Source organism: Hibiscus syriacus, unplaced genomic scaffold, assembly GCF_006381635.1.
Source record: "Hibiscus syriacus cultivar Baekdansim isolate YM2019G1 unplaced genomic scaffold, ASM638163v2 tig00000778_pilon, whole genome shotgun sequence".
Lineage (NCBI taxonomy): Eukaryota > Viridiplantae > Streptophyta > Magnoliopsida > Malvales > Malvaceae > Hibiscus > Hibiscus syriacus.
Genome location: NW_024061825.1, coordinates 960,474 through 973,622, shown reverse-complemented (window position 1 = coordinate 973,622; position 13,149 = coordinate 960,474). Strand labels below are relative to the sequence as shown.

General features: G+C 35.1%; 1 protein-coding gene and 2 pseudogenes across 1 annotated transcript; all 3 read left to right on the top strand.

Annotated features, from left to right (window-relative positions):
• Positions 1-590: 590 nt before the first annotated feature.
• On the top strand, positions 591-2,696 carry LOC120114323 (nuclear transcription factor Y subunit C-9-like). The gene is made up of 2 exons (XM_039135276.1): positions 591-700; positions 1,810-2,696. Exon 2 carries the CDS (start codon positions 1,820-1,822, stop codon positions 2,450-2,452), a length of 633 nt encoding a protein of 210 aa, XP_038991207.1. The 5' UTR covers positions 591-700; positions 1,810-1,819; the 3' UTR covers positions 2,453-2,696.
• A 3,749-nt stretch (positions 2,697-6,445) lies between these two features.
• Positions 6,446-8,994, top strand: LOC120114295 (annotated as a pseudogene).
• Positions 8,995-10,039: 1,045 nt separating this feature from the next.
• On the top strand, positions 10,040-12,246 carry LOC120114335 (annotated as a pseudogene).
• Positions 12,247-13,149: the final 903 nt, after the last annotated feature.

Genomic DNA, 13,149 nt, shown 5'->3' with positions numbered 1-13,149 from the left:
TTTTTAAAGTTTTAATGACAAATTCTTTACATTTTTTCACGATCTTCATTACTCTTTTTTATACCTTTTTTTACAATTGAGAACTCACCTAATTTGACTTCAAATAATTACAACTAATAATTAGAAATAATAAGGTTATTGCAATGGAGCAAATATGTCTGAAGAAGAAGCGGGGAGAAGATGAACTATATTAGGGGTTGGGAAAAATATTAAAAATAGATAAATAAAATATTATCCCTAAATTAAATTAAATTTACAAAAAAGACCAATATCAGTATTTTGTCTAAAGTTTATAGGTTAAAATAAGAATTAAATCATTTTACTAACGGGCCACGTTATCAAACTAACGACATTCAACCTCCAAGTTACTAAAACTTAATAAACTATTATGTAAGTGACTAAAACTTATATTTTTTTAATTTAGTGAATAAAATAACATAAATATAAAATAAAATTAACTAAAACTTACTCAACATAAAAATAATATAATTTTAATTTTATATATTTACGTGAACAATGTAGTGAAAGTCAAACTAGGTTATAAGTGGAGAGGTTGTCAAAGTTGCGGTCACTTCTTTTAATAACATAATAACACGGATCTCACTCTCAGCTTCTCTTCTCCACCAATCCACCAAATTATTTCTCCCTTTTCCCCTTCATCTAGTGTTCCAATTTATGACCAAAATCAACAAAGCACAAGGTACAATTTTCTCCCCTTTCTATGTTTTTACTTCTATAGCCCAGTTTATTCCTTCGATCATCGTTTAAATTTGTCATTCTTTTGATGATTTCTCTTAGCTATTTTCTTAAATCTAGAATTCGAGGAAGCAATTTGATTTTGCTTCGTAATTGACGCGGTAAGATGACCTATGAAGTAAGGTGTTGTATTAGGCGTGTTTGTATTGTGGTATTTTATACGTTTCTCTATGCCTGTTTATGTATTTTTTGTATGCTTACGTATGGGAACTGAATTGTAAAATTTCTGTGCTTGTTTTTGTTTTGGAGGTTTTATTCATGAAATATTCAAATTGAATTTTTGGATTGGTTTCATGCTTTGGGTTTCGAATTATGATTGATTATGTGATTCCTTGGCTGGCGAACTTGAACTTGCGGTAATTTTAAATATTTTTTTTGGGGGAACAGCCCCCGCCTAGGTTCATCCGCTGTCATATTTTGTGAAATCTACAATCAAACAACAGTAATTGAACTCTGCCATCACACAACAGTAATTGAACTCTGCCATCACTATTGCTTCATTTATCGTCAAATGTATTTAGCCATCTTGTCCTAGTTTAATCTGTTATCATATCTGTAACCAGCAAATGTTTAATCGAAGTTCGAAAACTTTTTTCTGTAGCTTCTATTTTGTTCGTTACAAAGAATAGCTAGATGCCACCATTAAAAGGTAGCTGTATGAACCAATTGAACCAAATCCTTGTTAAACAACTTGATGATTGGCGATGTAGGGAGTCCTGCAAGCCATTCATTAGCTAGAATTTTTTACCGTTGAGTTTTTACCGGTTAAATACCGGAAATGTCCACTTTTCTTACCATTTTCTTCCACTGCTGAGTATGAATTAGTTGGTAATTTGATTTCCTTCGAGATAAAGAGCGATTCATCTTTTCCGGGTTCTGGAAATCCATTTTTCTGTATTTATTTCTTTTTAGGATAGTAGTTATGGTGATGCAGTTGTTGAAACAATCTTCTGCCATCATTGTTTCCAGGTTCCGGAAATCAATCTATTTATTTTCTTTTATAAATGACTAATGGTTTATTAATTATTGCTTGGTACCTCCTGGTCAATCTAGATCAACCAGTATGGACCAACAAGGGCATGGGCAGACCTCTGCAACGGGCATTGTTGGTAGTGCAGCGGCGGTTCCGTATGATATAACAAGTTATCAATCTAATCAAATGATGGGAACCTCGGCTCCTGGATCCGCTAGCTCAATCCAATCCCCTACTCAGCCTGCAGGCGCATCTGCACCTTCAACTCAGCTGGCACAACACCAACTTGCTTATCAGCACATACACCAACAACAGCAGCAGCAATTGCAACAACACCTCCAGCGCTTTTGGTCAAACCAGTATCAAGAAATCGAGCAGACTACTGATTTTAGAAACCACAACCTACCATTGGCAAGGATCAAGAAGATTATGAAGGCAGATGAGGATGTTAGGATGATATCAGCTGAAGCTCCGGTAGTATTTGCTAGGGCCTGTGAAATGTTCATTCTAGAGTTGACGCTGAGGTCATGGAATCACACCGAGGAAAATAAGAGGAGGACCCTTCAGAAGAACGACATCGGAGCAGCAATTACGGGGACCGATATATTCGATTTTCTGGTCGATATCGTCCCGAGGGAGGATATAAAAGACGAGGTTCTTGCTTCTGTTCAAAGAGTTGGAAGTACAGCTGACCCTCTTGCTTACTATTACGTGCAACAATAATCTGCTCCCCAGGCCGGTGCTCCGGGTATGACTGTCGGTAAGCCGGTGATGGACCATGCCTTCTATGGCCAAAACCCTCACCCTTATGCTGGTCAGCCGGTGTGGCCTCCGCAGCAGCAGCAACGACCTTCGGACTCGTAAATGTAAACGTAACGGCTACTTAGGAGCTAGGACTGCAAGTGAATTGATCATCATACCCATAGTATCATTAGTATGTGATCGAATTCTACAACATATTAGTGCATTTCTATATTGCATTACAATTTAGTTGCTCCCTATATATATATATATATATATATATATATTGTGTAATATTTCAAAGATGCTTGTTTTTAATGTATATTTGAAGTTCTACGTATAACACAATATTTATCTTTTGGTCTGCCAAAACATGCTTTGATTTTTTCACAATAAATGCCAAATCCGAATCCACCTAATGCTATCCGACTCTTCTCGACTACGCAGCTCATCCGTGTGAATACATCACGAGGAAGACTTCGCGTCTTTCTAGCGTTTTCTACCAAAGACGTTGTGTCTTTCTAGCGTTTTCTACTAAAGACGTCGGGTTTTCCCGACGTCTCCCAAAAGATGGCCGCCAAATACTCTGTATATCTTCCAAATGTAGCAAACACCCGAGAAAATAAAGGGGAAGCTACGCATTTAGTATTTAAATTTTTTTAATTTTTAATTTTTAAATTTAAAATCTTTTTCACATGTGACATTTTTTCATGGGTAAATTATATTATTCATCCCTGAACTATCTTTTCACTCCTATTTTGGTCATTAAAGTTTAAAATTTTTCAATTTTAATTCTCAAATTTTCAAATTGTTCATGTTTCGATCATTCTAATTTATTTTATTAATACTGTTTTATGACATGATATTTTATTATTATATAATTAAAATAAAAATAAAATTTTGAAAGTTAGAGTGATTAATTTAGGAGTAATTTGAAAGTTAAGTAATTATTTAAAAAAATAAAAATTTAGGGATGAATGATGTAATTTACCCATAAAAGTGTCAAATTGTAACAATTTGTGAAGTTTTAACAACGGAATATTAAAATGAAACAAAAACTAAACATTAAATATGATTTTAAAAGAATTAAAATTTAAATATTAAAATGAGCCAAAACTAGTAATTTAAGTTCTAAACACGTAATTCACCCAAAAATAAAATCTCCAACTCCCCGTTGAAACAATTTTTTCTTGCACTGCATTATTCCATCAATTTTGCCGGCATCTATTCCAACGAAATGACATGATTGGAATAAAATTTGAGAATTTAATTAGAATAGTTTGAAGTTAGAGGATCAATTTGAAATATGATCCATGGTTTGGGATGACTGATGCAATTAGCTAAAAACTAAACAATTTAATTAATAAAGGGACTGAAATCTAACAAATGCATAATACATACACGTTCTACAAAATATGACCCAATGTTAACCTATAAGTGAAGCAAATCAGGAACAGAGGCGGATCAAAAGTCGGAGAAGAAGAAGAATAAAGGGAACTGCAAAGTCCAACGCGGTGAGATCAGCCGTAGTTGTAATCGGATCCTTAGCGTTCGGGTACTTGACCCTACAACTAGGGTTCAAACCATTTCTCGAAAAAGCTCAAGAATTTGAAGCTCTTCAACAACCTCCTCCAGAACAGGAACCCCCAAATCAGCACCATTCATAAAACCCAGGTTTCCCCCCTTCAGATTCTGAGCTTACAAACTGGGCTTTTGTTGCGATTCATCACTGTTTGTTCATACTTGTTTAGAACGGTGATTGTTCAAGTTCTTTGTTCTGTAGTTTACTTGTTTCTATGAATTGATCGGATTACAATTAGGCTTTGAAAACCCTAATTAAAAACCAGTCGATAATGGAGTTTTTTGAGTTTTGGAAGCAAGCTTTTGAATACAATGATTGGGTTAATTGCACTGGTCGTCCTGGAACTATGGTTTTGAATCCAAATCGGTTTTCAAACTTCAAAATGTTCTAATTGTGTCTTCATATCATCATAATCGTAGCAATTAAGTGCTCAAATCTAATATGTAGATTAAATTCTTAAAAAGAGTATTTTATAGGATATATAATGTCATCGTTTTTAAATTCTATCAATTTTTTTTTGTTAGATTAGTGTATTCTATCAGTTTTAAGGATGATAATTTGACATGAGATGTGACGATTCCGACCCAACATAATAGGATTATTTTTCTATAAGAGATTGAGTTTGGATCGAGTTAAACTAAAACTCGTTCCCTGATTACAGGTTGTGATTTTGTTGAGTCCCCTAACTATTTAAAGTTACAAAATGATCCCTCAATCATAGGACACTATTCTGTTGAGTCCTCCAACCACTACAAGTTACAAGATGGTCACCCAACATCATATATTCTAAACTCGTCCTTTTCTCTTAGCTGGAAGTTAATTTGCTGACCGAGATATGATAAAATCATATTTTAATGATGTATACAGACAACGCCATTGCTTTTTAAAATTAGCGTAATGACATAATGTTTTAAGTATTGACTCACAACATAATGTAAACAGAGAATCGATTAACAAAATACATCTCAAGCAATCCTAAGATCAGATTTTATCATATCCTAGTTAAAAGGTTAACATCTAGTTTAGATGACTATCAATTTTTTTAACAAAAAGGTTAGTCTAGAACATATGAATAACAAGATGATCATTTTGTAATTTTTAATAATCGAATGACATAATAAAATAATATCTTATAATAAATAATTTTTAATAGTCGAGAAATTTAACTGGAAGCCGGCAAATTTTACCCTACATTTTCAGTGCAGTGTCCGTTACTTTCGAAATGCTTCGATTTGATTGAGGCCCTTTTTAAGTAGAAAAGTGAAAAGTGCTGACCGTTCTGTATGTATGTATCTACTGTTTGATGATAAATGTGGGCACGCCATCCTTCTCTTGCCCATACGCCATCTCTTTGTTTCGTAGATGGACAATGATTTTATCCCTCATCGATGTATATACGAATGAAATATATATTCGATCAGATCTAATCGTATCAAAAAACAAACAATAAATGAGGTTCGGATTACTGAAAGACCGACTATTAATATATTGTAAATCAGAGTAAAATTATCTACTAACGCAAATCGTATATATAAATTCAATTCGAAAGTCTAAAACAGAGAAAATAAACACGATAACAAATAAGCTTCTTGTGGTGATGTCAAATCTAATTCTGATAGAAAAGGTAAATGAAATAATAGTCAAACGATCGAAAATATACTAAAAGTAGAAAAAGAAACATATCACAAAGACATATAAAAACGTCTTATAAAGACAATTGTTAAAAACTAAGAAAACAAAAGATACTTGGGGATGGTTATGAGTCAAATATTGCTAGAATTTTGAACGATTTGAATTTAACTCGAGTATTATAATTTTTATTCATCATTAGAGAATTTTCTCTCTAAATCTAAATTTATTCTTACTTTATTCTTTAAATAATTTGATTTTTTAAATATCAATCTTATAAAATCAAATCGATTCAATGCCCGTCAAGTTCCAATCAAATATTCACCCCTAAATATACGTAAAACTTAGGGTATGATTTTGAAAAAAATTAAAAGTTTATATATTAAAATAAATTAAAATTGATAGTTTAGATGTTAAATGCGTAATTTACCCTAATATATTAAAAATATCAAATTATAGTTGTATTTAATTATATCCTATCTGTTATCCTATTATATATGAGAATATGGTTAGTTAATTTGAATTGCCCGTTTAACTCAGTTGGTAGAGTGCAAGGCTTTTAACCTTGTGGTCATAGGATCAAGTCCCACGATGGGTAATTCATAATTCTAAAAATCTTCTACGAAAGTTGTTCTCAACCTGACATTAGGATAGTCTACTATTTAACCTCCCCTTACTCCAATTACATACCGGAATACTGTCAGCAGCTATCCGTTACCTCCCCCACACTCAAAACCTTTAGCCACCCCATGTCTTTAATCCCATATATCCTCTCTTCTTGTTTCTAAAAACCCTAAATTTCCTATGAATTATCTTCTTGTTTTTTATTCTTGAACTTGAAATTAATCCATTTTACCATTGGTTTATATAATAGTTTTTTATTCTTTAGCTCCACCATGAATGCTCCCTTGCTTCCTTGACACCTTTTCCTCCGTTTTGTGTTACCTTTTCTCTCTCATCCTCTTTGTTGTTGCCCATCATATATAACTTTAAACAAAACTGCCCTACAGAAACGTGGTTCACCACCATTATTTTGCTTGAAAACCACACCTTTAGCCCCTTTTTTCTCTTCAGTTTTTGAAGATTAAAAAAACCCAGATTTCAGTTCCATTTTAACGATCCAAATGTGTAAAGTTCCGGTTCAACAAGACCATGAAGCCATGCCAAGTTTCGATCTTTGCTCGAGGTTCAAGCGTTTCAAACTGCTCGAACCATCCATGGGTGTCCTCGGCTTCTTCCTCGTTGCGGTCTGTATGATTTGCTGCTTCTTCTACTTGGATTATAGAGCTGTGGCTAAAGGGTATATGGTTCCTACTATGGGTGAAAGATTCATGTGGCTTAATCTAGATGAGTCTTCTTCTTCGTCGATAAGTGAGATCAAAAGAGTTGATTTCTTGAGCATTGAAGGTGGAGGGTGTGACGAGTTCGATGGTGATTGGGTCTGGGATGAAAGATACCCACTTTATGAATCCAAAGATTGCTGCTTTCTTGATGAAGGGTTTAGGTGTACTGAAAATGGACGGCCGGATTTGCTCTACACCAAGTGGAGTGGCAGCCTAAGCATTGTAACCTCCCCAGGTTCCTATTTTGCTCCTTTATTTTGATGTGTTATTTATTTGTTTGTATTAATGTTGTTGGTTTAGTTATTAGTCATAGATCTTATGTGCATAACATTAAACTATAGATGCGATTATGGTATTACGGTGATTTTGAAAAACGTTATAATGTGACCATTACGACACCTTCCATCAATTTAGTATTATGCTTATATGTCAAATGAAAATGACCGCCTTTGAGTGACTGAATTACTGTCACATTCAATTTACCTACCCATGAACATTCGATTTACGTGTTGTTTGCATTGATCAACAGATTTGATGGGAAGATGTTGGAGAAGTTGCGGAACAAGCGGTTGGTATTCGTCGGTGATTCGATCGGAAGGAACCAATGGAATCACTCCTCTGCATGCTGCTTCCGCTGTTGATAATAAAGATTCGATATACGAAGTGAATGGCAATCCGATCACGAAGCATAAAGGGTACTTGGTGTTCAAGTTCAAGGATTATAATTGCACCGTGGAGTAACGATCTCCTTTCCTCGTCTTACAGAGCAGGCCTCCTCCGGGTCTCCGCAAAACTTCAAGACAACCCTCAAATTGGATCAATGGATGGAATTCTGTCAGGTGGAAAGATGCAGATTTCTTGGTCTTCACACCGCTCATTGGTGGAATCATGAGAAACCATTAGAATGTAAGCTATATTGTTATATAATGATGAGTTGCTTTAGTACTTGCAGGTATGAACTCTGCTTCTATCTTAGTAGGGCCGTTATGGCCGTAGTCGCAACTAACATCGAAGGAGAGGCCGTAGTGATTAGAAATCGAGAGTCATGCTTGTAGTAATCAGATGCATTCATGTATGCTTGAGGTATAGTTGGAAGAACTACCATAATCTGATCTTAAAATTTCGTATTTGTATGCAAGGATGTTCTTTCAAGAAGGGAAGAAAATCAAAACCGAGATGACCGTAGAACATGCATACAGGTCTTAGAGACCGTGATGCGTGGATACGTAATGAGGTGAACACAAGTAAGAGCAAGTCTACTTCCGCACATTTTCTCCAGTGCATTTCAGGTTCGTTTTAGTTTTATCAATTTACATGCTTGCTTGTTTCGTCCTCTGCATATCTGTATTCGACATCCTTGTTTTAAACATCGAACATTCGAGGTGAAAATCGACTGTGAAGTTTACGACATGAATTGTTTTCTTATTGGTCCCTTGTTCAGTGACATCGTATGCAATACTCAAATGGTGGCTTTGCAGGGATTGGAAAACGGTGGAAGCTGCTACCTAGAGACGTTGCCGATTGGGAACGACGTCGGTGCCAACAGAAACTGGGAACTTCTGGAAATAGGATGTGTTATCAGCTCAATCGTATTCGACTAATGGAATAAAACTCAACATATTAAGCATCACTCAAATGACAGCACTGAGGAAAGACGGTCAAGCATCGCTGTATTACTTAGGTCCCAAGGAAAGTCCCGCGCCGATTCATCGGCAGGACTGCAGTCATTGGTGCCTACCCGGAGTACCCGACGCATGGAACGAGCTATTCTACACAGTGTTCCTCAAGCATTCTATTAACACATTCGACTCATCGACATACGAAGCAAAGGTGTGATCCCTTTTTAAGATAGTTGACATTGATTGAAGAACCCTAATTTGGGAACCAAGTTGTAGGACAAATTAGACCTTCGGTTGGGTATCCGGGAGGATAAATATGAATTATCATTCTTTTAAGATAATTTTGGGAGGATGAATGTTTTGTAACTTTTAATAGCCGAGTGACTTAATAAAAGTTACATAATTATCCTCTAACTATAGAATGTTGCTTTATTAAATCTCTTGACTATAAAATGTTACAAAATGGTCATCCAACTATTCATTATGTTTCAAACTCGTCATTTTTTGTTAAAAAATTGACGGTTGTTTAAGTTGGATGTCAACATGATGAATGAGATATGATAATCATTTGAGATTCTAGTATCATATTTTATCATATCACAATCAACAGATTAATGTTCAGCTCAAAATACTGTCCATTTTTAATGAAAAATGATGAGTTTGAAACATAATAAATAGTCGGGTGACCATTTTGTAACTTTTAATAGTTGAGGGACTCAACAAAACAACACTCTATAGTCGGATGACTGTTTTGTAACTTTTAATAGTCGAGTGACTTAATAAAAGTTACATAATTATACTCTAACTATAGAATGTTGTTTTATTAAATCCCTTGACTATAAAAAGTTCCAAAATGATCATTCAACTGTTCATTATGTTTTAAACTTGTCATTTTCTGTTAAAAATTTGACGATTGTTTAAGTTTGATGTCAACATGATGAATGAGATATGATAATCGTTTGAGATTTTAGTATCAAATTTTATCATATCGCAGTCAACAGATTAACGTTCAGCTCAAAATACTGTACATTTTTAATGAAAAATGATGGGTTTGGAACATAATAAATAATTGGGTGACCATTCTGTAACTTTTAATAGTTGAGTGACTCAACAAAACAACACTCTATAGTCGGATGACTGTTTTGTAACTTTTAATAGCCGAATGACCTAATAAAATTATACTAAATTGAGGGACCATTTGTATACTTTACCCCTGAAAAAATTGAATTACAAAATTATTCATGTAATGAATAAATAATGAGTATCTATAGAATTGGATCTGAACAATTCAATAAAATATAAATTAAGTACTTTGTCATGTGCTCTTTTAAGGTAAGATAAATAAACAATATTTATTTATTTAAATTTGTTTAGTACCAAAAGAAAAGAACGAAAACCTGAATGGGTGCGGTTTGAAAAACCCTGTTGTGATCTGTGCCGGTCCCTCTTGGTCTCACCCTCCTTTCTTTCGGACAAAACTCCCATCTCGATATCTCACCAGCATCAATCAATGGCGTCTTCAAAGATTCCTCTTTTATTCCCATTGTTCCTTTCCATCATCTTCATCAGCTCCCCTTTCTTCTGTGAAGCTGGTAAACCTTTCTTTTTAAACTTGGATCTGGGTTTCTTGCTTGTTGCTCAAGCACTGTTTTTTTTACCATTTACCTTGTTGGTTTCTCTGAAATCTGTGTTATGTACTTGTTATGTGTTTTTCATGTGGGTATTATCTGGGTTTTTTCTACTTGTTCATATGTATATATATGTATGTATGTATGTATGTATGTATGTATGTTTGTGTGTGTGTTTTTGTCTAATTATGAGCCTAAATGTGTTTCAAGTGATGTTCTGTTATAGCATTTTGGTCTTTGTTGTCTGAATATCACGAATGGTTGCAATTCATCCTGCTTGTCATTATTCCTTGTTTCTTGTTCTTGATTGGGTAAACATAAAATTAGATGACAACTTGATCTAACTGATATCGAATAGATCGATGTTGATGCTCGTTGGAGATGTGTTAGTCTGGCAACTCATGGAAGTTCACAAGGGTTTATCTTAGTCCCTTGAAGAAGATTGAGTAATAGCCTGATAGGTAACTCTGAAATTCGAAGCTTCGTTCGAAGATCCAGTGATCCAGAAAACAGCCCATACTAAGAAAATTTTAGGTAGAACACGTTTTGGTTTCTTCGGTTGACGACAAATCGAGCATAACTAATTAGAACAACCATGAGGTAGTTATCGGCAACATCGTAATAGCTTTGCTTTTGTTTGAAATCAAAGTAGCAATGTGTAGTCAAGGATCGATAGATTTTACCGCATGATAATCTCCGTGTGTGTGTTCAAATATTGCTTGATATCAGCAATTGGAATTAGGGTCACATGAGCTAACATGAGGGTTCATTTAGGATCTATTTGATCAAACTGTTATCAATTTGGAATATTTGGTAAATTGGTGCGTATGTGAGTCTTTAGAAGGTTGACTGTGCTATTGTTTTTCTCTCGATCTTGTAAAAGTATGCCGTGCTGCCCTGTGTTACTCGAACTCAGATGTGAGTGTCTGATATACATGTATCGGATACTTTAAGAAAATGAAGAGTTCCAAGCTACATAGGTGCTGCCACATCCGAGATCTGGTTTTGGGATTGTCAGCTACACTTTCCTCGAACTAGAAGCTTTTGTGTTGCTCTCTGACTGCGGGAAACAGTACCGGTTCCTGTATTCTGAATGACATTCATGAGGGAATGCATGTCAAGTTGAATGACTTGTTTCAATACGAAACGTTGTTCTCCGATACGGTAAGATGACTGGTGAGGTTGGCTATTAAGCAAGAATCTGGAACAATCTGGCCTTGTTATGGATTAATGGTTCGACTTTGAGATGCAATGCCTTTCTTTGTTTAGTTTTTCAGAAATTTGATCTACTTGTTAATCCATATCTAATCACTGTATTCTCTTGACAATCAACAGATGAGGAGGAGGATCTTCTGAAAGGCATCACGTGTACCGTGCTTCATTAAACTTGACGACCTAATGAAAAACGAGAACGCCGAGTGCCTTGCCGATGAACTAGCCGATGAATTCAAGACCAACCTTGCACAAACTCCACCGGTGCCAACACTGTTCCAGGCACCGAACCACAGTTTCCCAACTACCCAACCTTTTAGCCAAATGCCATTTGAACGTCTCAGTCACAAGGGATGGAGCAGTATGCCTGCTTGCGTCCCAAACCTAGTTCCAAGCCTTGTGCTCACTAACTTACGCAGTCTCAGTACTCCGACAATCTCAACGAAACCAAGTATACAGGAATCGGGATCGGTTCGGACGGAGACTGGATCGTCGTCGTTCTGGCAACCAGCACAGCTGAAGGAAACTATGCTACAGCTACTACCACCACCAGTGCGGCTAGTCGGTTTCCGAAATGATGTAATTATCACCTGCTATTCGTGATCGCTTCGTGCTTCGTTTTTTACGAGCATCATCGATTTTCGTTATTGATTGCAGAGGGTTACAAATAAGTACACTTTCTTTGGTGTTTTATGTGATGGCATTCAAATTATCATTTTAGGAATACTACACAAAGATCATATGTCATGTGGTGTTTTTTGAATCCTTCAATAACTAAAGTTGCAAAATGGTCACTCGACTATTCCTTATGTTCTAGACTTGTCATTTCTATTAAAATTAACGGTATTAGCTAAACGTTAACCTACTGTGATATGATAAATTTGATCCTAGAATCTCAAACGACTGTCATATCACAGTCATCATCTTAACGTTCAGCCTAAACAATTGTTTTTTTTTAACGGAAAATGATGATTTGGAATATAATGAATCGGGTGATCATTTACATTTTAATACTCGAGGAACTCAATAAAACAACATTTATAGTTAAATGATTATCTTGTAATTTTTAATAGTTGAGAGACTTAATTAAACAATATCATATAGTCATGAGATTATTTGTGTATGTTACCTTAATTTTCATTGTTTTCAATGATCAAATGTAGTATACTGCAGAAAACATGTTACAGTTGCTATTCCCGGTTTTAGTACTAGTCGTCTTGTTTCCGGTTTTCTCTTAGTGCAGCCTCTTAAAGATGCTATACCCGTAGAAATAGATGAACTGTGGAAGATTTGGATTTTTTTCTTCTTTATCTTACATTTGCTGCAATGATGTTTATATCATTGACTGAATTACTCATTATTTATGATCGTTGGGATGAAAACTAGCTATAAGATCTGAAAATCATAAGTTTAAAGTGTTTATCAGCATGATAAACCGATTCTCGTTCAAATCAACCTCAAGGATCTAATCCCTAACTATACTTTCACACTCGATATGAATGGTAAAAGGCCTAGAATGTACAATTCAAATCAAATAGACAAAAGAATTAGAAAATCCATAATAAACTTGGAAAAAATGCACCATTGATACTTTGAACTTACCGTATTCATCGAGCGGAGCATCATAATCATAGCTATAGCAAAGCAATGAAAGGACTCCCAGCAG